An 18,478-nucleotide genomic window follows, 5' to 3' on the forward strand; every position below is an offset into this window, starting at 1 on the left:
TAATCAGGATGGTTTAATATGCTTTCCTGATGGGCTTTTTTTTGCAGTAGATTTCCTAAAAGCTGTAACTAGTTGAAATATAGCATGTAAGCTCCTTGAAGGCAGGGATGGTTTCATTTTCATCTTCATATCTCTAACTTCTAGCTGGTACCTTGTAGGTAGTACGAACTTAAAAAAATCTTTTTTGAATTGAATTGATAAGAGAACACAGAAAGAAGTGAGTACATGTTGGACACTGTAGGCTAATAAATAAAATTACATAAACCCAAACTCTTCCTACAGGGACTGCTTAAAACATAAATATCTATTTTTCTAATATAACATAAAAGTTCCCAGAAATGGAGCTGGGATGTTTAAAATGAGGCAACCCCATAAGCCTGGGGACCAGCTCTACTACCAATGTCACCCCTTCCTAATCTTTTAAGTTATCACAACTGGTCTGAAAACCTGTTTATTCTAATTTCATTTCTATTGGAAAGGCAAGGAGATTACATAAGGCTTGAGCACACCACCTGCTGGTCAAGGAGAAGGAACGTCTACTCCACAGTTCCTTGCTTTGCAGTCAGAAAACTAGGGCTCTAAAACACCTGTGCTGATTACTACCTATGTGACTGTGGTAAAGTCACTTCACCTTTCCCGACCTCAGTTTTCTTAAACATAAAAGGGTTGGACTAGAAAGCCTCTGAGGTTCCTCTCAGCTCTAGATCTAAGACCTTCCTTTTCTATGTTGAGCAGAAGAAGTACTAATTTTGATTAAATGGCTTCCAGATATGTAAAAACAAGCACTGCATGAGAGACTTGCAAAGCCACCCCTCTCCTGACATTATTCCACAGGGACCCACAATAGACCATCATTATATAGGATAATGTAGAAAAATGACCCCTTTGGAACCATTCACAAGCCTGACGACTCAGTCACATCAGCGATTAATGACTGTAAGCTAGATTATGAGCTCCATGAGGGCAAAAAACTTTGTCTTATCCATTCCTTCTGTCTTGAATAGAACCTAATTCACAGTATACATTCAATAAACGTTTGCTGAATTTGGATGAAGACCGAATGGGGTTTAGGATTATGTATGTATCTAGATATTTGTGTGTTGACTTATCAGGCAAAAAATTCTATATCTTCCCGTATATTAAACATAACTTAATCACCACATGATACGGTGTTACTTGTTGGTAGCAATAATAAATACTGTGGTGAAGCTAAAATCTTAGCATGCATTTACTACTCGTATGATTTTTAGTAACTCATTTAACATCTCTGAACCTTGCTTGGATCACCTGGCAAATGGGAATAATACTAATGCTATCTATTTTACAGTGAGGACCAAATGAGATAATGTATGCAAAATACTTTGTAAACTTTAAAGAGCTTTATAAGTGTTAGCTATCATTAGCAAATAAAATCATTTTATAATATAACTTTGTAACACAATATATAATAACAGCAATAGCAGCAGAAACAACTTAGTTTTTCTTATCACATTCAAAGTAGCACAATCACTTTTCACTTTACAAGATGCCTGGACAGATAGGCAGATTCTAAGGAATCTGAGATGTTACCATCAAATTTCCTATTTGAATGAGGGAAAGATACTTATAATATTTCACAATGCAAATGTAAATACTCTTTTTATTTTGGGTTTATGTTTAATTCTTTATAATTCATATTGTAAAAATTATTGGATTATTTTCAGATAGAATTAATGTTAACAGAAAGTGTTTCTGAAATTACAATTTCTCTAATTGCTTAAAATTTTAAAAAATTGACAACATATTTCTTAAAACTCTAAATTTACTGATATTCTTGCTTGTCAAAATGTCTGTTTTTATTTTTAAAAAAATTGGATGAGGACAATTATTTTACATAAAATGTGTCTGTCAATTTCCAGAAAGTATTGACACTTTAGAAATATGATTCATCACATGCTTTTTATATTAAAGTTTTAATTTCCAATTTAGGAAAATACATCCACCATTAATTGATCTTGAAAATCTGTTAACACACTAAAATACTTCAAAAATAGTTTGCATATTTGTGAATCCCTGTAACATACAGAGTTAAAATGTGTAGGTTTAAAATCAATACAACCTGATTTACTAGCATAATGCACTGCAAAATAATTACTCTAGGGTCTAGTTTGCTTAGTACTCTAATATTAATCTTCCAGCTCTAAATCTATGATCCTTATGTCAGTATCAAAGCCTAGAAAAAAAAATTAGGCTCTTTCCCTTTCTCCTCCTCCTCCATGGTACCTCTCAGACACCATATGCAACATTGAGAAATATTTTAAAGTACCAAGTAATGACTGCTATTATTATTAGGAACATATGGATCGCTGATAACCCCCAGTGTCTGTACTCTAACTATACTGTTCTGTACTAGGGGTGTGTGTGTGTGTGTGTGTGTGTGTGTGTGTGTGTGTGTGTGTGTGTGTTTGTACATCTATAGATATACAGATGTGTGTATTTTCCTGCTTTGAATTCTTAAAATATGAAAAAAACAAAGTAAGCAGACATTAAAAATACAATGTTTTTTAAAACTACTGCCAGATCTGAAGAATGAGCAAAATTTTCCATTTACTAATATGATCCCTCTACCTATATAGTCCTACTAAATATTAATATGTAATATAACTTTTATTAGTCTCATAGAATCCTAGTAATAAATTACACGAAAATTGCACTGTTCTATGTTTTAGCAGCTCTGTCATTTTTAATATAGTTTCTGTTAATCTAGCAGAAATCATTGGTTATACTGTAAAGCCACCCACCCCTGCATAAGCACACAACTGTTAAAATGTAAATTGCCCAACTATTTTTAGCTGCTGCTGGAAAAAAAAAAGCTGTCCTCGGGAATAATGATTTGAGGTATTGTGTTCATTTTGTTTATCAAGCAGCTATTCAGCCTCTAGTGGGGCCCAAGTGCTTAGGCAAGCAAAAAGCTTTTTAAGAATGCCTGCAGCTGCAATCCAGCCTTCCAGGTAGGCTGCAGGTTCAGAGCACAGCTGCCCCAGGCTGCATCAACTCGGATCCATCTGGAACCGAGTTTCAAAGAGGATTTCAAATTCAAGTTTTGGGGCATTGGACAAAGGATGGTGGTAGTGAGGTGAATAGAACCCAATAACTAAAAAAAAAAAAAAGATACCATCTCGACTTGGGCCTTAATACATAATAAAAAGATCAGACCTATTTTGCTCTTTCTATGGGACTACTTGCTAAGCCGGATGTTGCATTCAGTTTATACCTCGATGAGTTATGACTCATCCAGCAGCACCTGCGCCCATGTGTTAAGTACTGCCAAATAAAAAGCCCACCATCCATTTACACAACAAAGAGATGTACCCCCACAAGGCAACAGTGCCTCAAATCTACCCTGCCTCCCCATTTGTTCTAAGCAAGGAGGGGTGGAAAAAATCTTTCTTCATTACACAAGAGATTTTTAAACCTTACATGGATTTATAATGTGGATTCATTTATAAACAATTTTGCTCCTTTAAAGAATAAAGCATATTTAATAGCACAAACACCCTTATAGCATAAGATTATCACAGCCATTAATGATTTTTCCACCAAACCTTTCCAACCTTTTTCATCAAAGCCCTAAATTCTCAAAGGATACATTTTTGAGCAAAGAGGGATCAACAAACTAGTTGCTTGAAAGCTTTCCTGATGCTAGGCTGAAGTTAGGAAAGGCTTAATGAAGGCTTTAAAATCCACTAGGGCTTCACAATGAACATCTGACTTGGTGATTTATGCATATTAATAACCTCAGTCCTACAGAGGCAAGCTGAGCCGAACATGTCCTCCGAATCTTAATGTCTTCAGCTCCATTGGGATTATTACAAATGTAAATTTCTAAGATTCTCAGCTATTAATCTCTGTCTGTCCTCCTGTTCAGCAACATAATGACTAATTAAACATCAAAAGACCTGTACAGGAGATCTTCTTTGACAGCTACCGGTCTAGCCTTCTTCCCAAGAGGCAAATTCAAATGACAGGGACATGGGGTAAGAGCATATGAGTGAGCTACAAATCATGGCAGTGAAAGCTAAAAACTAAACATCAGATGTGGACTCAGACTTAACAAACCTTCTCAATGATTCAGTTAGGCTATTTACAATCACTAGACAAAGCATTCCTAACAACAACAACTTAACTTATTCTCCCAAGAAGTAATCATTGAACCTTGGAACACAATCTGTTACCATCAAGTTAAAACACAGGTACTTACAGAAGAAGGCAAACCAGGGGGCACCTTTCTGACTTTCTTCGCCTGCAAAGGATCTGTATGCAGAAGAAAACACACTTCATCAGCACATTATATCAGACATAGAGAGAAACAACCAGTGTTCAGCTGTACAACAAAGCAATACAAGATTCTTTACGGCACACGTCTTGTTTTGCAACTTTTTTTTTTGGCTATTCACTTAGCCAACTGTTCCTTTCTTGCTGGCTCTAAATGGGGCAATGTGAGGTGCACCCTGATTTAAAGTGGTGCCACGTGGGATTGCTACAAATCTTGTGGGCATGCACGGAGCCTCAGAAAAAGAATACTATAAATAAATGTGTGCACCAAAGGCATATGATGCAACAGGTTAAGAATGGAACTAAGGGCCATGTCCTTGTGTATTTGGTATGAGCTCAAGAATTGTAGTACCAGTAGGAATAAGGGCAGGACCAAGTGTTATGCTCCTCTGTATCTCCAATAGCAGGTAACTGTCAGCATTTTCCATGTAACAGGTATGCAACAAATATTTCTTCTTGTCAATAATGTGAAATTTGTTAATTAAAAAAACCCATACTCTGGGTTCTGGGAGGAGTCAAACTCACATTTGCGTTCATGCCACACAAAAACCAGACTTTAGGTGCTACTCAAGTTAAGGATTCTTAACCTGATCTTCATGGATTAGTCCATGGATAGATTTCAGGGGCTCTGTGAACTTGATGGTGAGTGTGTGTGTGCGCGTGTGTGTGTGTGTGTGTGTGTGTGTATGTATATGTATAGTTTTATTTGCAATAACCTCTAACTGAAATTTAGCATTTCCTTCAATTATTTAAAAAATCTTATTCTGAAAAGGGGGGTGGGGTCCACTGGCTTTACCGGAATGACAAAAGGGTCCAAACACAAAAAGTTAGTAACTCTGGGTTTAAGGGGAAGACATATGCAATTTAAAGAAGCACAAACAATGATACTTTAAAAGTATTCTTGGTTTTTAGGTTAAGTGGAAATATTGCCATATGTTTTTGTCTTTCCCCACATTGTAGCTTATGAATGGTCATTGACAACTGCCTCAAATAGACTATTTTAGTACAAATGAGATCAAGTAGACTTTGAATTCAGTCAAATTCAGGATGTAGGGGGCAAGGAGATACAGTTTGTGTTCAAATAAAATACACAAAAGGAAATATATAATAAATTAAAAGTTAAGCTATGTTAGGAATAAATACTAAGTTTTGATATTTAAAAACATTCAAGAAGTTAAAAAATTAATGTTATCCTGATATTGTGTATTATATTTATATAACAGAAGACAGACAGGTAGATTGATACCTCCGAATATTGGTTATAGCATATAGGAGAGTTTATGGTAAGCAAAAAACCAAACAAACAAAACCCTTTGAGAGTGTGTATTCGAAACTGCAATAGTATATGTTACACATTTTGGCATTAGGTGTTTACAGTTAATTAAAAGAAAAGTCTATTTAAAATGGAAATAACATTTCTGATGGACAAAATAATTTTATCAATGTGAATGAAAAGAGAAGTATTTTCATATGCCCACTTCTCCCAGATCTCCTGTCAATGGCATTTCTCTCTTTTTTAGATTTACCTATATAATATTTAGCACTTAAAACCCCAAATTCCCATTCTTTCTTCTACAATACGGGTAAAACAATAAGCATATTCTTTCAAATCCTGTTAATCACAACAAGGCCTAACTTTAAGTTTTTCAAAGGAACCCACTATTAAGAAGAGACAGCACACAGGACAAAACTCTCTAAGGGACAATGTTTGATGTTTTTAAAAATGGAAATGGTGGAAATACCTTCAAAAACAAGCAAGACATTTTTCTATGCCATAAATGGCACAGTATAACAATAAGACATTTAGATTTGTGTTGGGAATTCTCTTCAATGAATTAACTTTCCCAAGAGTCTGAAAAGCTTTTTTTTTTTAAATCAGCTTTTCAAGTAGTGTGTAGAAATTTTAAAACCAAGGGAAAAAAAAACCCCTTCATTAGCATCTCTGTCCGTTCCCCAAGAGGCAGCCTGTATTTCCTTAAAACAGAATGTGCCAAAGATAAACAACATCTGGCACACTCTATATTTCTGAAACTTAAAGGCAAAATCTTTGTCCTTTGTGGGGCTTCACTAGAACTCAATGTTCCCAACTCTTCACAACCAAGAGAGTGTCCCCCGAGCAAAAGCCACACTCTTTCTACTAAGAATGTCAACTAGATACTGCTACTATTCAGGCTGGAGTCTACCACTGCGATTCAAGGTAGAAGAGACTGTTATGGTTCAAGTCAGTTCATCCTTAACATGCTAAGAAACAACTATTCTATCTGGGTTTTTCACTCAGCTACCTGCAATTCAACCTCCATGTGAAGAACTTTTTGATTTTACTTTTTTCCATTTTAGCGCATCCTCAGCTGTCATTGATTAATTTTATCATTTGTATTTGATCTGTAACCAAGGGTCTGAATGTGCTGTCGCAATTTGTCTAAAAATTCTGGGCAAAATTGTTATAAGTTAAGGGATATTTTGCAGAGAGTTCATTTTCCAGGACATTTAAAAATCTGTTTCAGTAAAGACACTATTTCATTTTTATCTTTGTATGTTCTAGTGCCTGGGACACTTCCTGGCACATAGTAGGCACTTTAAAAATGTCTGTTGAATTGATTTGAATGATAAAGATTCAATGTAGTGAAAGTCCTATTGAGGTTGAAGCTATATACAGTGAAGAATGTCACTTCTCTGCCCAATGAGAGGAACAGAACATGAAAAGTCCATTTTTGGGCAGTAAGAGCGTTTTAGTTAATAAAGGCAGCAAGATGTGGGCAGAGGGCTGGATGCGCAGTGAAGATCTTGGTTCATGTCCTGCTTCTGACACACACTAACACAGTGACTGTGACGCAGGTGTGAGCAAATGCTTAATTCTCTTCATCAACTTTACCCCCTTGTACCAGCAACTCTCATACTGTAAGTAACAGATAAATTTCTCATCTGCGTCATCAAAGAAGCCTAGAGTTCTATACATCAGTGAAATCACAGGTCCTTATGAAAACAAACTTAGAGTCTTACTGGCTTTAGGGTTAGGCTTTAACTGATAGGGAGGCTGAAAGCTCCTGATAATTAAGAAGGAGAAAGAATTCTTATCATAGGTCACAGAGCTCAAAAACGAAATTCCTAATGACGTCCCATTGGTTCAGATAACCCAAGAATACTGAGGATGGGGTACTGCTGAGAGTGGGCTCTCTATTCTGACCATGAAGATCCTCATTTATGTGCAGAAGAAAGTTTTGCTGTAACATAACTACATTTTACACTCAAGCACGAAAGAATCTTGATGCCTTAACAAAAGTGGGTTTTGTCTGCAAAGCTGACAGAACTAGGGACATTACAAGTATTAGCTGGATTGGTACAGCACTTCGAGTTTCGCAAAGTCTTCACAACTACTACCTCATTTTATCCTCACAACAACCCTGGGAGGTAAGTGCTATTATTATCAACATTTTATAGATGAAAAAACTGAGGCAGGTTGGAAGGTCAAACGGTGTCTGAGGTGGGATTTGAACTCAGATCTTCCTGACTCCAGGACAAGTGCTCTGGCCACCCAGCTGTCCACAATTAATATTGAGGACAAAATTTAATATGTAGATATATTTTCTTTCTTCTGGGTTGGTGACTTTAACACGACCATGAATAACAATTTATGTACCAGAAAATTTAGTTTTCTCATCTGTAGAAGGGTAGTGCTCACAAATGGAGACTGGGATTTAAAAATAGAATGCAGAACCCTGACCTGACAGCAAAAATAAGTCAAGGGAATGCAATCCATTGAAGTCCCTTTCCTGGCTTATGAGTCTGACTGGTTTGATTTGTTTATAGTTCTACTAGATATTTTAGAGGGGAAGAAAAGAAAAGCCCTCTGTGACAGAGAAATAATCTGGGAAAGCCATTTGCTGAAATGAATTTTAAAATACCTGAACTAATGAACTAATGTTTATTGAGTGCCAACTTCGAATAGAGTACCGTAACTACTGATAGACTTTAATATGTTGAAGGTGGATAAAAGTAAACACACCAAGCATTAAAGGTTAACTCTATAAAGAAATTAGAAATATTTGTTAATTAAATCAACAAGTATTCATTAAGCATTTGCTTACTTGGTGTTAACACTTCCCTAGTCACATGTGAGATTTTAAAAATGGAAGATATGATACCTGGCCTCAGGGAACTTTCAAAGAATAATAGCTCATGTTTATGTGAGCACCTTATGCAAAATGGTTTATAATTTATGGGCTGAAACAATGAATAAGACTAATTCCTATTGCATTTAAAATTCCCAAATATGAACTTTTCATTGCAAGGGAACACAGATGGTCAAGCTGGATTTTGTTCTTCAGTTTTCTTGGTAAGTCAACAATGTTGCTGACTTGTTTAAATATTAAAGAGAGAACTTTTAAAGAGAGATAAATTTTAAATTTTTATAACCTAAAACTTTTATAAAAACAAATCATATTAAATGTAGAAGAATCAGAATCATGTTTGTGCTCTACTTATTAATGATGGAATAGATTACATTTTTAAGCAAATAGATTAATCTCCAACTTCAGTATAATTCCTCAAATACCAAACTCCATAGGCTTAATGACTTTTCAGTCTCCTCTAAGCAGGAACACTTATGGTATTTTTGGGCAAGGGGAAGAAATTAAACAAAATTCAAACTTGAAGTTTCATCTAGGGACAGTGCATGTATTTACCAAGTGCTGAAGAGTCATGCAATGGTCTTCTTCGAGAACTGGTGGCAGAAAAGGAATAATATGGTGTCCCGGCTTTTCCTGAAGATGATAGCTGTGCTGGGCTCCCAAGTCCTATATCTTGTCGTAGGAGACTGGACTGTAAAAATATAAAGGCAAAGGAAACCTAGTCATCTTTAAAATAAAAACACTCTTATAATACCACTGACTCTCAAGTACTCAAGGGTTGAAAATTATTTGTTGCTTCTTTGTCCCTCTTGCCACCTGCTTGTTGGTCACTGCATGAGCCTCTCTACCAGAAAAATAATAAATAAAATGGAAGAGCAAGGTATGATATTTTGTCAGTTGTTGTGGCAAGGAATCATAGGGTTACAGATTCCAAAGTTAAAGCTCTTGCTACTATCACCCACTGCTTGGAAGAGAAAAGTAAACTGTTTAAAGAAACTGAAAAAGATAGCATTTTAAAATCATCTGGGACCCTAATGACTATGTTTGGTTTTCTGTGCACTAAAAATGAACCATTCACTTTGTTTTAAATTTTTTTCCTAAATCATTTTGAATCAGTCCATCTTAAGGAAAATTTAAGAGAAAGCTTCCATGCTGTCAGCACTGGAAAAAATATAAACTTCATTATGATAGGAGGCATCATGTCATACTATGGTCAACCAAAGACACTTCAGAGTCTAAGTAAGTTTAAAGAACAGAAATCAAGTAGGGGCTAGCTAAAACTATTGTCCTTTACAAAAAGGTGCTAATTAATACCTTTATGACATTGGGCAGATCAAAAAATTAAAAGTAAACAAATCTCCACATTCTCATTTCTAAAACGAGAACTTTGGATTAGATGATGCCTAAGGTCCTTCTAGCTCTGAGCTTCTGTCAGTGTAGATAAAATATATGAATATAGTGGAGCTGCATTTTACAGGGGGGTTAGGCCCTAAAGTCATCTTGAAAGGCAAAAATTATACAGTCAAAATTACCCCTGGGAAATCCCTTTAATAGCTCATGTAACATAGCACAATGCATCATCTTAAAATAGTCATAGCTGGAAAGTTAGTCAGTAAACAGTTATTACCACCTACTATGTGCCTGGCACTGTGCTAAGCTCTAGAGATAAAAATAAAGAAGCCAGAGTTTCTTTAAAAGGCAATCTACTCCAAAGAGAAGATAAATCCAAGATCATTGCTATGGAAACAATTAAATGTAAATTTTATTTTTCACTTCATATGTCCAGCTAAGGAATCAATCAGGAGAGAGTAGTCAATCAACCAACAAGCATTTAAATATTGCACTATGTGACAGATACTGGGGATACTATATCTTGTTCAACATATTATCTAGTTCTATATCATTGGCCCTAAAGCCAGGAAGACCTGAGTTCAAATCTTCCTTAGACTTGTACTAGCTATGTGACCCTGGGTAAGTCACTTAATCTCTGTTGGCCTCAGTCTCCTCATTTATGAGATGGGAATAACAAAAGCACCTACCTCCAAAAGCTGCTGTAAGGATAAAATGAGATATTTGTAACACACATTGCAAACCTTAAAGTACTAATCCTCTCAAGGAGCTTTCATCATAATGGGTAATGACAATTATAGATAAAAAGTATATATAGAATAAGTAAAAAGAGAATAAATGCAGAGCAGTAAATACAACCCAAACTCCTACTCAAGTAAAAGAAAAGAAACAGGTAAAAGACTGAGTAGGAAAAACTATGATTGAGGAAAAAATACTCTGGAAGGAGCTTCATGGATATTAGAGGATGACCACCTGAAATGATTTCTTCTTGTTTCACCATGAGTCAAGGGAGGACACAAGCAAATTAAAGAGAACACAGTGGGGGCCTTTAAGATGCCTAGGAATGCTAGGAAGGGCAGCTCAGCCTGTCCCTCTCAAAAGATCAACTACAGATATGAATAAAAGACTCTAGAACACTTAGGGCTACAAAATGTTCCTATTATGAGACACATACAAGAACTGAGACCAACCATGGGAAAGGGAGACTCCTATCTTCCATCATGTGCTTATTCGGCAGGGTGGTTCTGCTCACGCTATATAAATTGTTATTTTTCTCTGACCAAGCTCATATAGTTGAACTCTCATAATCTAAATGTCTGTATGATGCAAGGTCACTGTATGTGAAATGCATCAGATATGACAAACACTAATTCTAAGGGTCAAGTCTTTGTGATATTCCCAAGGGTATGCAATGTATCACTCTATTTAATGGTACAAACTTCTATACTTGAGTAGGGTGTACTTAATTATACAGTACATAAATAAGTTCGTTCATGTGTTTGGAGCAGGGTTGGGTAAACTAGAGCCTGAGGGCCAAATCTAGCCTACTGCCTGTTTTTCGACTTCCCTCAAGCTAAAAAAAATTTTTTTTTACATTTTTTTAACATAACAAAACTTTATTTAAAAATAGAAACTATTCTTAGTTCATGGATTATAGTAAACCTTTGCTGTACATCTCTCGTTTTAGTGTTTCAAGTTCCTACCTATATCTCTTACCTAGGACAGTTCAGCTTTGTTCTATTTCATATCCATGGAGTATAACTCTCTCTTGGGTTAGTTATCTTGGTAGAGTGGAAAGAAAACTTGGCTTTGGAGACAAAAGATCTGGGCTCAAACCCTACTGCTGATGTTTACTACCTGTTACCTTGGGCACATAAAACTCACTGGGGCTCGGTCTGCTCATCTGCAACATGAGGGTGGTGGACCAGATGGCCTTTGAGGGACAGTCTGACTCTAGCTCCACGATCCTGCAACAGTATGTCATAAAACGAAAGGCTGTGACTGGCTCAGTGCACGTTTATTGCCACTAAGAGAGAACAACTCAGAAACGGTATCCAGATGCTGAAAAACCCATCCCCTTAAAACATAAAGGACAATGTACTGGTGGAAAAATGGTGCTAGATGCTAGGCAGTAGGACCACCCCAGCTCTCCACTCCTGGATCGGAAGATGGGAACAGATAAAGGAGAACTCAAAAGGTAAAGGGTATTGAATTCAGGCCAGAGAATTTCAGGAGATACTCTGTCATTCATTGTCTTCACAGTCCTTGGATGCTCTTCTGTCCTCATCCACATATTTTAAGCAGCTACCTTTCCTGCCACTTCTGAAATGTTAATAATAATAATAATAATAATAATAGCTAGCATTTACATAGCACCTACTATGTGCCAGTCGCTGTGCTAAAGTGATTTACAAATATTATCTCATTAGATCCTCATAGCAAGCTTGAGAGGTAGTTGTTATTATTATCCCCATTTTATAGACGAGGAACCTGAGGTAGAGGTTAAGTGACTGGTCCAGGGTCACACAGCTAGCAAGTATCTGAGGCTGGATTTGAACTCAGGTGTTCCTAATTCTAAGTTCAGCACCTTCACCACTGTGCCACCTATCTGCTCCAATGTTGTTGATATTGATAAATATGTTCCACAGCTCTAGCAAAAGGCTCAGGGCAACCTTGGTAGTTATAGTTATGTACGGTGACTTTAAGGGCAGCCAGGTGGTATAGTGGATGGAGCACCTTGCCTGGAGTCAGGAAAACCAGAGTTTAAATCTGGCCTCAGACACTCACTAGCTGTTTGACTCTGGGCAAGTCACTTAATCCTGTTTGCCTCAGTTTCCCTATCTGTAAAATGAGCCAGAGAAGGAAATGGCAAACCCCTCCAAGAAAACCCCAGAGTCATGAAGAGTCAGACACAACTGCACAACGACACTAACTTTGGCAGAATAACAGGTAGAGTAACGCTGGTCTGATGTTCGCTATTAATATCAGGGGGAAAAGTCCCTGTGAAATTTCTTCCCTTCTTTCAGTGTTCAATTATTTAAATCCAGACTTTTAAGATGCTTTGCACCTTTGAATGTAATATGACCTCTTCAACCGATAATAAAAAGTATGATCTAAACTAAACAAGATATTTTACATTTTTCTAAAAAGATCCATACTTAAAAGTTCTATTTTTTCAGATCTTAACGGGATATTTGTAAAATAGTACATTCCCTTAAAAATAAGAGATACGAGGGTTGCATCTACCAAACAATATAAAACAGAAACTAAATGACAATGCTATAAGATGTTATCTTTAATACAAGTAGTTTTATATTTATCAAATAGTGGATGGATAAAACATTCTGTAGTAGAGACATAAGAATGCAAAGGCGGCTTGCCAAACAGATAAGACATAGTCTTTTGTCCTTGTAAAAATCATAAACCAGGGAGAGGTGAAGCAGGTAGAAAAAACAATCAATATAAATAAGACACTCTCTCTCTCTCTCTCTCTCTCTCTCTCTCTCTCTTTTTTTCTCTCAACACAGCTCAACCTGTGCTAATGCAATAGGCACCTAATGGTTCTCCTTGCTTCTTCTCCTCTCTCTGATTCATGATCCACACAGCTGTCAAAGTGATTTCTTAAAGTGCATGTCTGACTACGTCACCACCTTTTTCAGAAAACTACAGTGACTCCCAATTGCACCAAGAATTAAATATAAACTACGTCGTGTCATATTTAAAGCCTTTTAGAACCTAGTCCCAACCTATCTTTAAAGTCTCAGTCTGTAGAGTCCCTTCTTAGACAGACTCTTTGGTCCCCAAACTGGTCTTTTTCCTGGTCTACATATATGGTACTGCATCTTCAATATGGTTTCTGTGCCTGTTCTCTGGCTGTCTCCCATGCCTGAAATAGCTCTCCTTTAAGATTTAGGTCAAGTAGTACCATCTACATGAAACTTTTCTTGATCCCCACTGATGTGAGCACCATCTCTCCGAAGACTTTGTTGTTGTTCAGTTATTTTTCAGTTGCTTCTGTCTCTCTGTGATCCTATTTGGGGTTTTCTTTGCAAAGATACTAGAGTGGTTTGCCATTTCCTTCTCATTTTACAGATAAGCAAACAGGATTAAGTGACTTGCCCAGGGTCACACAGTTAGTAAGAGTCGGAGGCTGGATCTGAACTCGGGTCTTCCCGACTCCAGGCTAGGCACTTTACCCACTGCAGCACCTAGCTGTACCCCCTCCAAAGACTATCTTATGCTTTTTTTGCGTTTTTAAAAAATATACTTCTTGTCTTCTCCAACAGAATATAAACTACTTGAGGGGCAGGGACAATTTCATTTTAGTCTTTGTTATCCCCAGCACCTAGAAGGAACTTAATAAATATGTGTTGGTTGATGACATTTTCCATGAAATAGGGTTGCTCCCCTTTATAGCATCATTTGGGTTTTCAAAAACTTTTACTGCAGGAGATATGAGCAGTTCAGAGGTTCAGACCCCCTGTTGCAATGAATTCAGATCCATCCAGCTAGTTCAGACTAGTTTAAACTGGTTCTGACTAGTTCAGACTGGTTAAAAGAAGATAAAATTATTTCAGAGCAACTGAAACCAGTACCGACTCCATTACAGGCTGAATAGGCTATTGTGGTCTAGCCTGGAAACCTATCTGCTATTTATAGCTTTGTTTCTATGAGAAAATGCATTCCGAGGTCTGAGCAACTGACATACCAGTGAACTTTGGGAACACATCCCTTTTGTAATTTGAGTACTAGCTGTCTACGCAAATACTTTCTGCATTCGTGTACAGTGAACTTTTATGAAAGGCATTTACTTCTTGAAAATTTTAATGCAGCTAATTCTAACCAATAATAGGCCAAAAGGGAGATATGTATTTTTTCTTTTTTAAAAAAGCCCTAATCCTATAGCAAGGAAAAATTCACTCAACTTTTCTAACTAGCCTTTCCTATCTTGCTACTTCTCCCCTGTGGAGTCATTCAATCTAGATCTAAAACCTTATGGATATGCAAAAGAAAATACAGATGAAACTATTGCTTTATAGAAGCAGAAAATACAGCATTGTTTTCTTAGTGCTATATTCCAATACTACATGAAATAAAAAAATTTTTTTTAAAGATTATCTCTGTCCTAAAAGAGTTTACAGTCAAGACTCAGGTACTGCAAGAAGCCTTTCCAAGTCCTCAACCTTAGTGCCATCCCCCTGAGACTACTCCCAATTTATCCTCTATATATCTTGTTTGTACATAGTTGTTTCATGTTGTCTCCTCCAGTTGACTGTGAACTCCTTGACAGCAGGTTTGGTTTTTGTCCTTTTTTTTGCATTCCTAACACTTAGAATAGTGTCTGGAACACAATAAGCACTTAATAAAAAATATGACAAATTACATATGCATATTTACATATATTCATATATATATATGTATATGTATATATATATATATATATATAAAATAACTAGGGAACAATGTCTGTTGCAATAACCAAGAGCTTGTGTTGCACTGCCTATTAACATTATCAATTAATATTCTAAACATTCAGTGGTGCTTTCTCCTCTCATTCTAGTCTTAAAGCTTTTAGCCACTACTCTCTTTCTATATTGTAGCATACAAAGTAAGCTATTATATATTTTCTTCTGATAAAAAAATAGATGTCAGCTCATCTTATTGATTTTTCTGCCTGTCTGAAGCAAATGAGAAGCAATATTGATTAGGCCTGATCCTGTCCTGGAGGTATCTCATGCAAAAAGGAATATACAAATATCCCTGAGGAGAAAGAATGACTAGCAAAGCAGTTTTAAATTATCAGTAGCATGTTCTCTTTAGGCAAGGCTGCCTTAGGTCTCTTCTAAGGTATTAGTTCTCTGAAATGATACATCAGTTATTTCTTAACACATTCTTAAAACAGAATGTTTGTATCTTTAGTCAGTTAGAACCTCATCTGCTAAACTTGTATTTAATTACTAAAGAATAATCAATGATGGGTTATCCTCCTGAAACACTGGCTAATTCTTTTTGGATTAGTGTTATAACAGATTAAACAGGCATCTCTGCTAAATATTCTTCACGTTGAGTTATACAAAACAAATATTCACCTTGCAAACAAGCATCCCAAGATTTTTAAAAGAATTTTCCAAGGGTGCATAAGCCTCAAAGATGAAAATAAAAACTCTACTGCATCACTTTGCCACTGCCACCACCGCCGCCGCCACCACCACCACCACCACCGCCACCATCGCAATAATGAAGGGAATACTTAGGCCAAAAGAACTGACATTAGAGCAAATGAAATGGCAGTGGAGATGGCCAAAAGTAGTAATCAGTTTGTATTGTACCATTCATCACTGCTATCTCTTACAGATAATACAGATAGGCACTTTTAAAGGTATCCCTAAAGGAGGCACGATGATATGACTATGAAAGAAAGGTGCTCCTCTCATGCCAACTAATAAAGTAATGATCTTTTTGTGGTGACAAAAAATTGGAAACTGAGGGGAGAGGTGCTTATCAATGAAGGAATGGCTGAACAAATTATGGTATATGAGTATGATGGAATATTACTGCATGGTAAGAAGTGATAAAAGGGAATAATTTTAGAGAAACCTGGGTAGACTTTTATGAATCCATGCAGTGTGAGGGGAGCAGAACCTAAAGAACAACTGATGATAATGGCACTGCAAAAACAAACTTTAAAAGCCTTAAAACTCTGACCAATGTGATGATCAATTATATTCCTGAGTATGTATGCTGAAAGATGCTTCCCCTCTCCTGATGGAGAAGTGAATGGACTCAGGGTACAGACTGAAACACTTTTCTGGACAGGTCTAAAGTGGGAATTTACTTTGCTTGACTGAATATCTGCTATAAAAATTTTGCTTGATTGATAAATGAAATAAATAAGTAAATAAATGCACTACTCCTCAAAATAAATGAATGTAGAAATAGAAATTTAAAGATAAAAAAGAATGAGCTGAGAATATGAGCAAGCTTTAAGGATTGTCACCTTCCTTTTTTCTTTACAAAAATATCTGAAATGTAGGGAATACTGACTTGCTTCCTTGGAGCAACTTTAATTGTAAAATGCAAAGTTTTACTTAATTTGCACTCGATACTATAAATTAACTAAGAGCCTAATTAACACTGTGCCAGATTTGAAAAGGGTCAAGTTGATTTTGTGATTAAAATTTTAAAATACTATTCTGATGTCGCTATCTTTGTGTAATATTAAAGTTAATTTATTTCATGAAAAATAAGATGGAAGACTCCTTCAAGCTACAAAGTCAACATATCTCATAAATAAAAATAAGTCTAATATAAATATGCCTATGACATATAAATATAAGTACATATATGTGCATATCTGTATATACACACATACATACGTGTGCACGTGTGTGTGTGTGTGTGTGTGTGTGTGTGTGTGTGTGTGTGTGTATGTCTCCAGGGGAAGCCCTTGGTTTTTAACATTCTATAGAATTCCATAATTTCCACATCCATCTGAATGGTATTCACTTTGAAATAATAAAGGCAGGCCTGGCCTTTTCCTTCTTGGGGATAGCAGTCTGAATCTAAATGGTAAAAGGGAATGAAATATAATTCCAATTAAAAAACTATTTCAACTATTGGAAGATTTTTTCTTCTGAAATTCTTTACGTCCTGCTATATAATTTTCTATTAAAAACTTTTCCCCACAGGATAAGAAAAAGTGCTTATTTTAAGCAATGGTAAACAAATCCTTTTCTTTTGGTTTAAAGAATCATAGTAAGCGAACATTAAAAAATCATTAAAACTCCAAATGATTCTCAGTGATTTTGACAGAAGAATTAGATATAAAGGAGGAGCACATTACCTGAAGTCCCTGGAAAGCCTTTCTAGACAACTAAGATAAACACCTAATACAAAAAATGTTGAACTTTAACTATTTATTAGTTTTCTGTTAATATTCCACAAATGATTAAAAAGCATACTGCAATAAACATTGAATTTGGAAAACAGTGACATTTGTAAAATAATTGTATTATGATGTAAATGTATTTTAAATTGAAATTCTAGGGATATGTTAGCAATTATCAGCATGTTGTTAAAGAATTTTATCCTGAGAATCTCATTAGATAGTGATGCGAACTACAGTTGTTATCATTCTGAGAACAAAGGGATCTTGAATGAGTAATCAATAGCAACTGGCAGAAAATGAGACATTAATTATGATCCTCTCTAGTGTTTTGTCTCAGACAAGGTTTCATTAAATGCTTTGTGCTAACCTGTACAGTTTCAAGTCATTACCAACACATTGGACAATATATTATTTGTGTGTGTGTGTGTGTGTGTGTGTGTTGGGGGGTGGGGTAGGAGGGAGTGAACTCAAAACAAAATAAAAGAGAACTTGAGATGCTACTATTCTTTTTGTGGGTCAATCAAAACACACCAACGACCACTAACCAAATGTTGTGCTTTTTCTTTAAAACATCTCAAATCTTATAATCTCTACATAGTCTCTTGAAAATTTAATTATCATCATCTATACCAAAAGAGTCATGCAGGTTTGAGAAGATAATGGCAGTCATCCATCAATTGCATCCTGCAACTGCAATCAGCCTAATCTTACTCACTGGAATGAAAAGAAAACGGGGTGGGGGAGAAGTTACCTAGGGTACTAGCTACCTAAGTGCTGCCACATCATAAACAAAACAGCA

The 18,478-nt window shown here is 36.1% G+C and overlaps 1 protein-coding gene across 3 annotated transcripts in view; it reads right to left on the reverse strand.

Annotated features, from left to right (window-relative positions):
* The window catches only part of TCF12 (transcription factor 12), a 424,142-nt gene that overhangs the window by 78,637 nt on the left and 327,027 nt on the right, over window positions 1-18,478 (reverse strand). For all 3 annotated transcript variants that reach the window (XM_036737190.1, XM_036737189.1, XM_036737191.1), the window contains exons 7-8: window positions 8,997-9,132; window positions 4,241-4,293 (exon numbers count right to left, since the gene is read on the reverse strand). In XM_036737190.1, the coding sequence (XP_036593085.1) occupies window positions 4,241-4,293; window positions 8,997-9,132 (189 nt within the window). The remainder of the gene's footprint in view (window positions 1-4,240; window positions 4,294-8,996; window positions 9,133-18,478) is intronic.

This window comes from Trichosurus vulpecula, chromosome 8 (assembly GCF_011100635.1).
Source record: "Trichosurus vulpecula isolate mTriVul1 chromosome 8, mTriVul1.pri, whole genome shotgun sequence".
NCBI lineage: Eukaryota > Metazoa > Chordata > Mammalia > Diprotodontia > Phalangeridae > Trichosurus > Trichosurus vulpecula.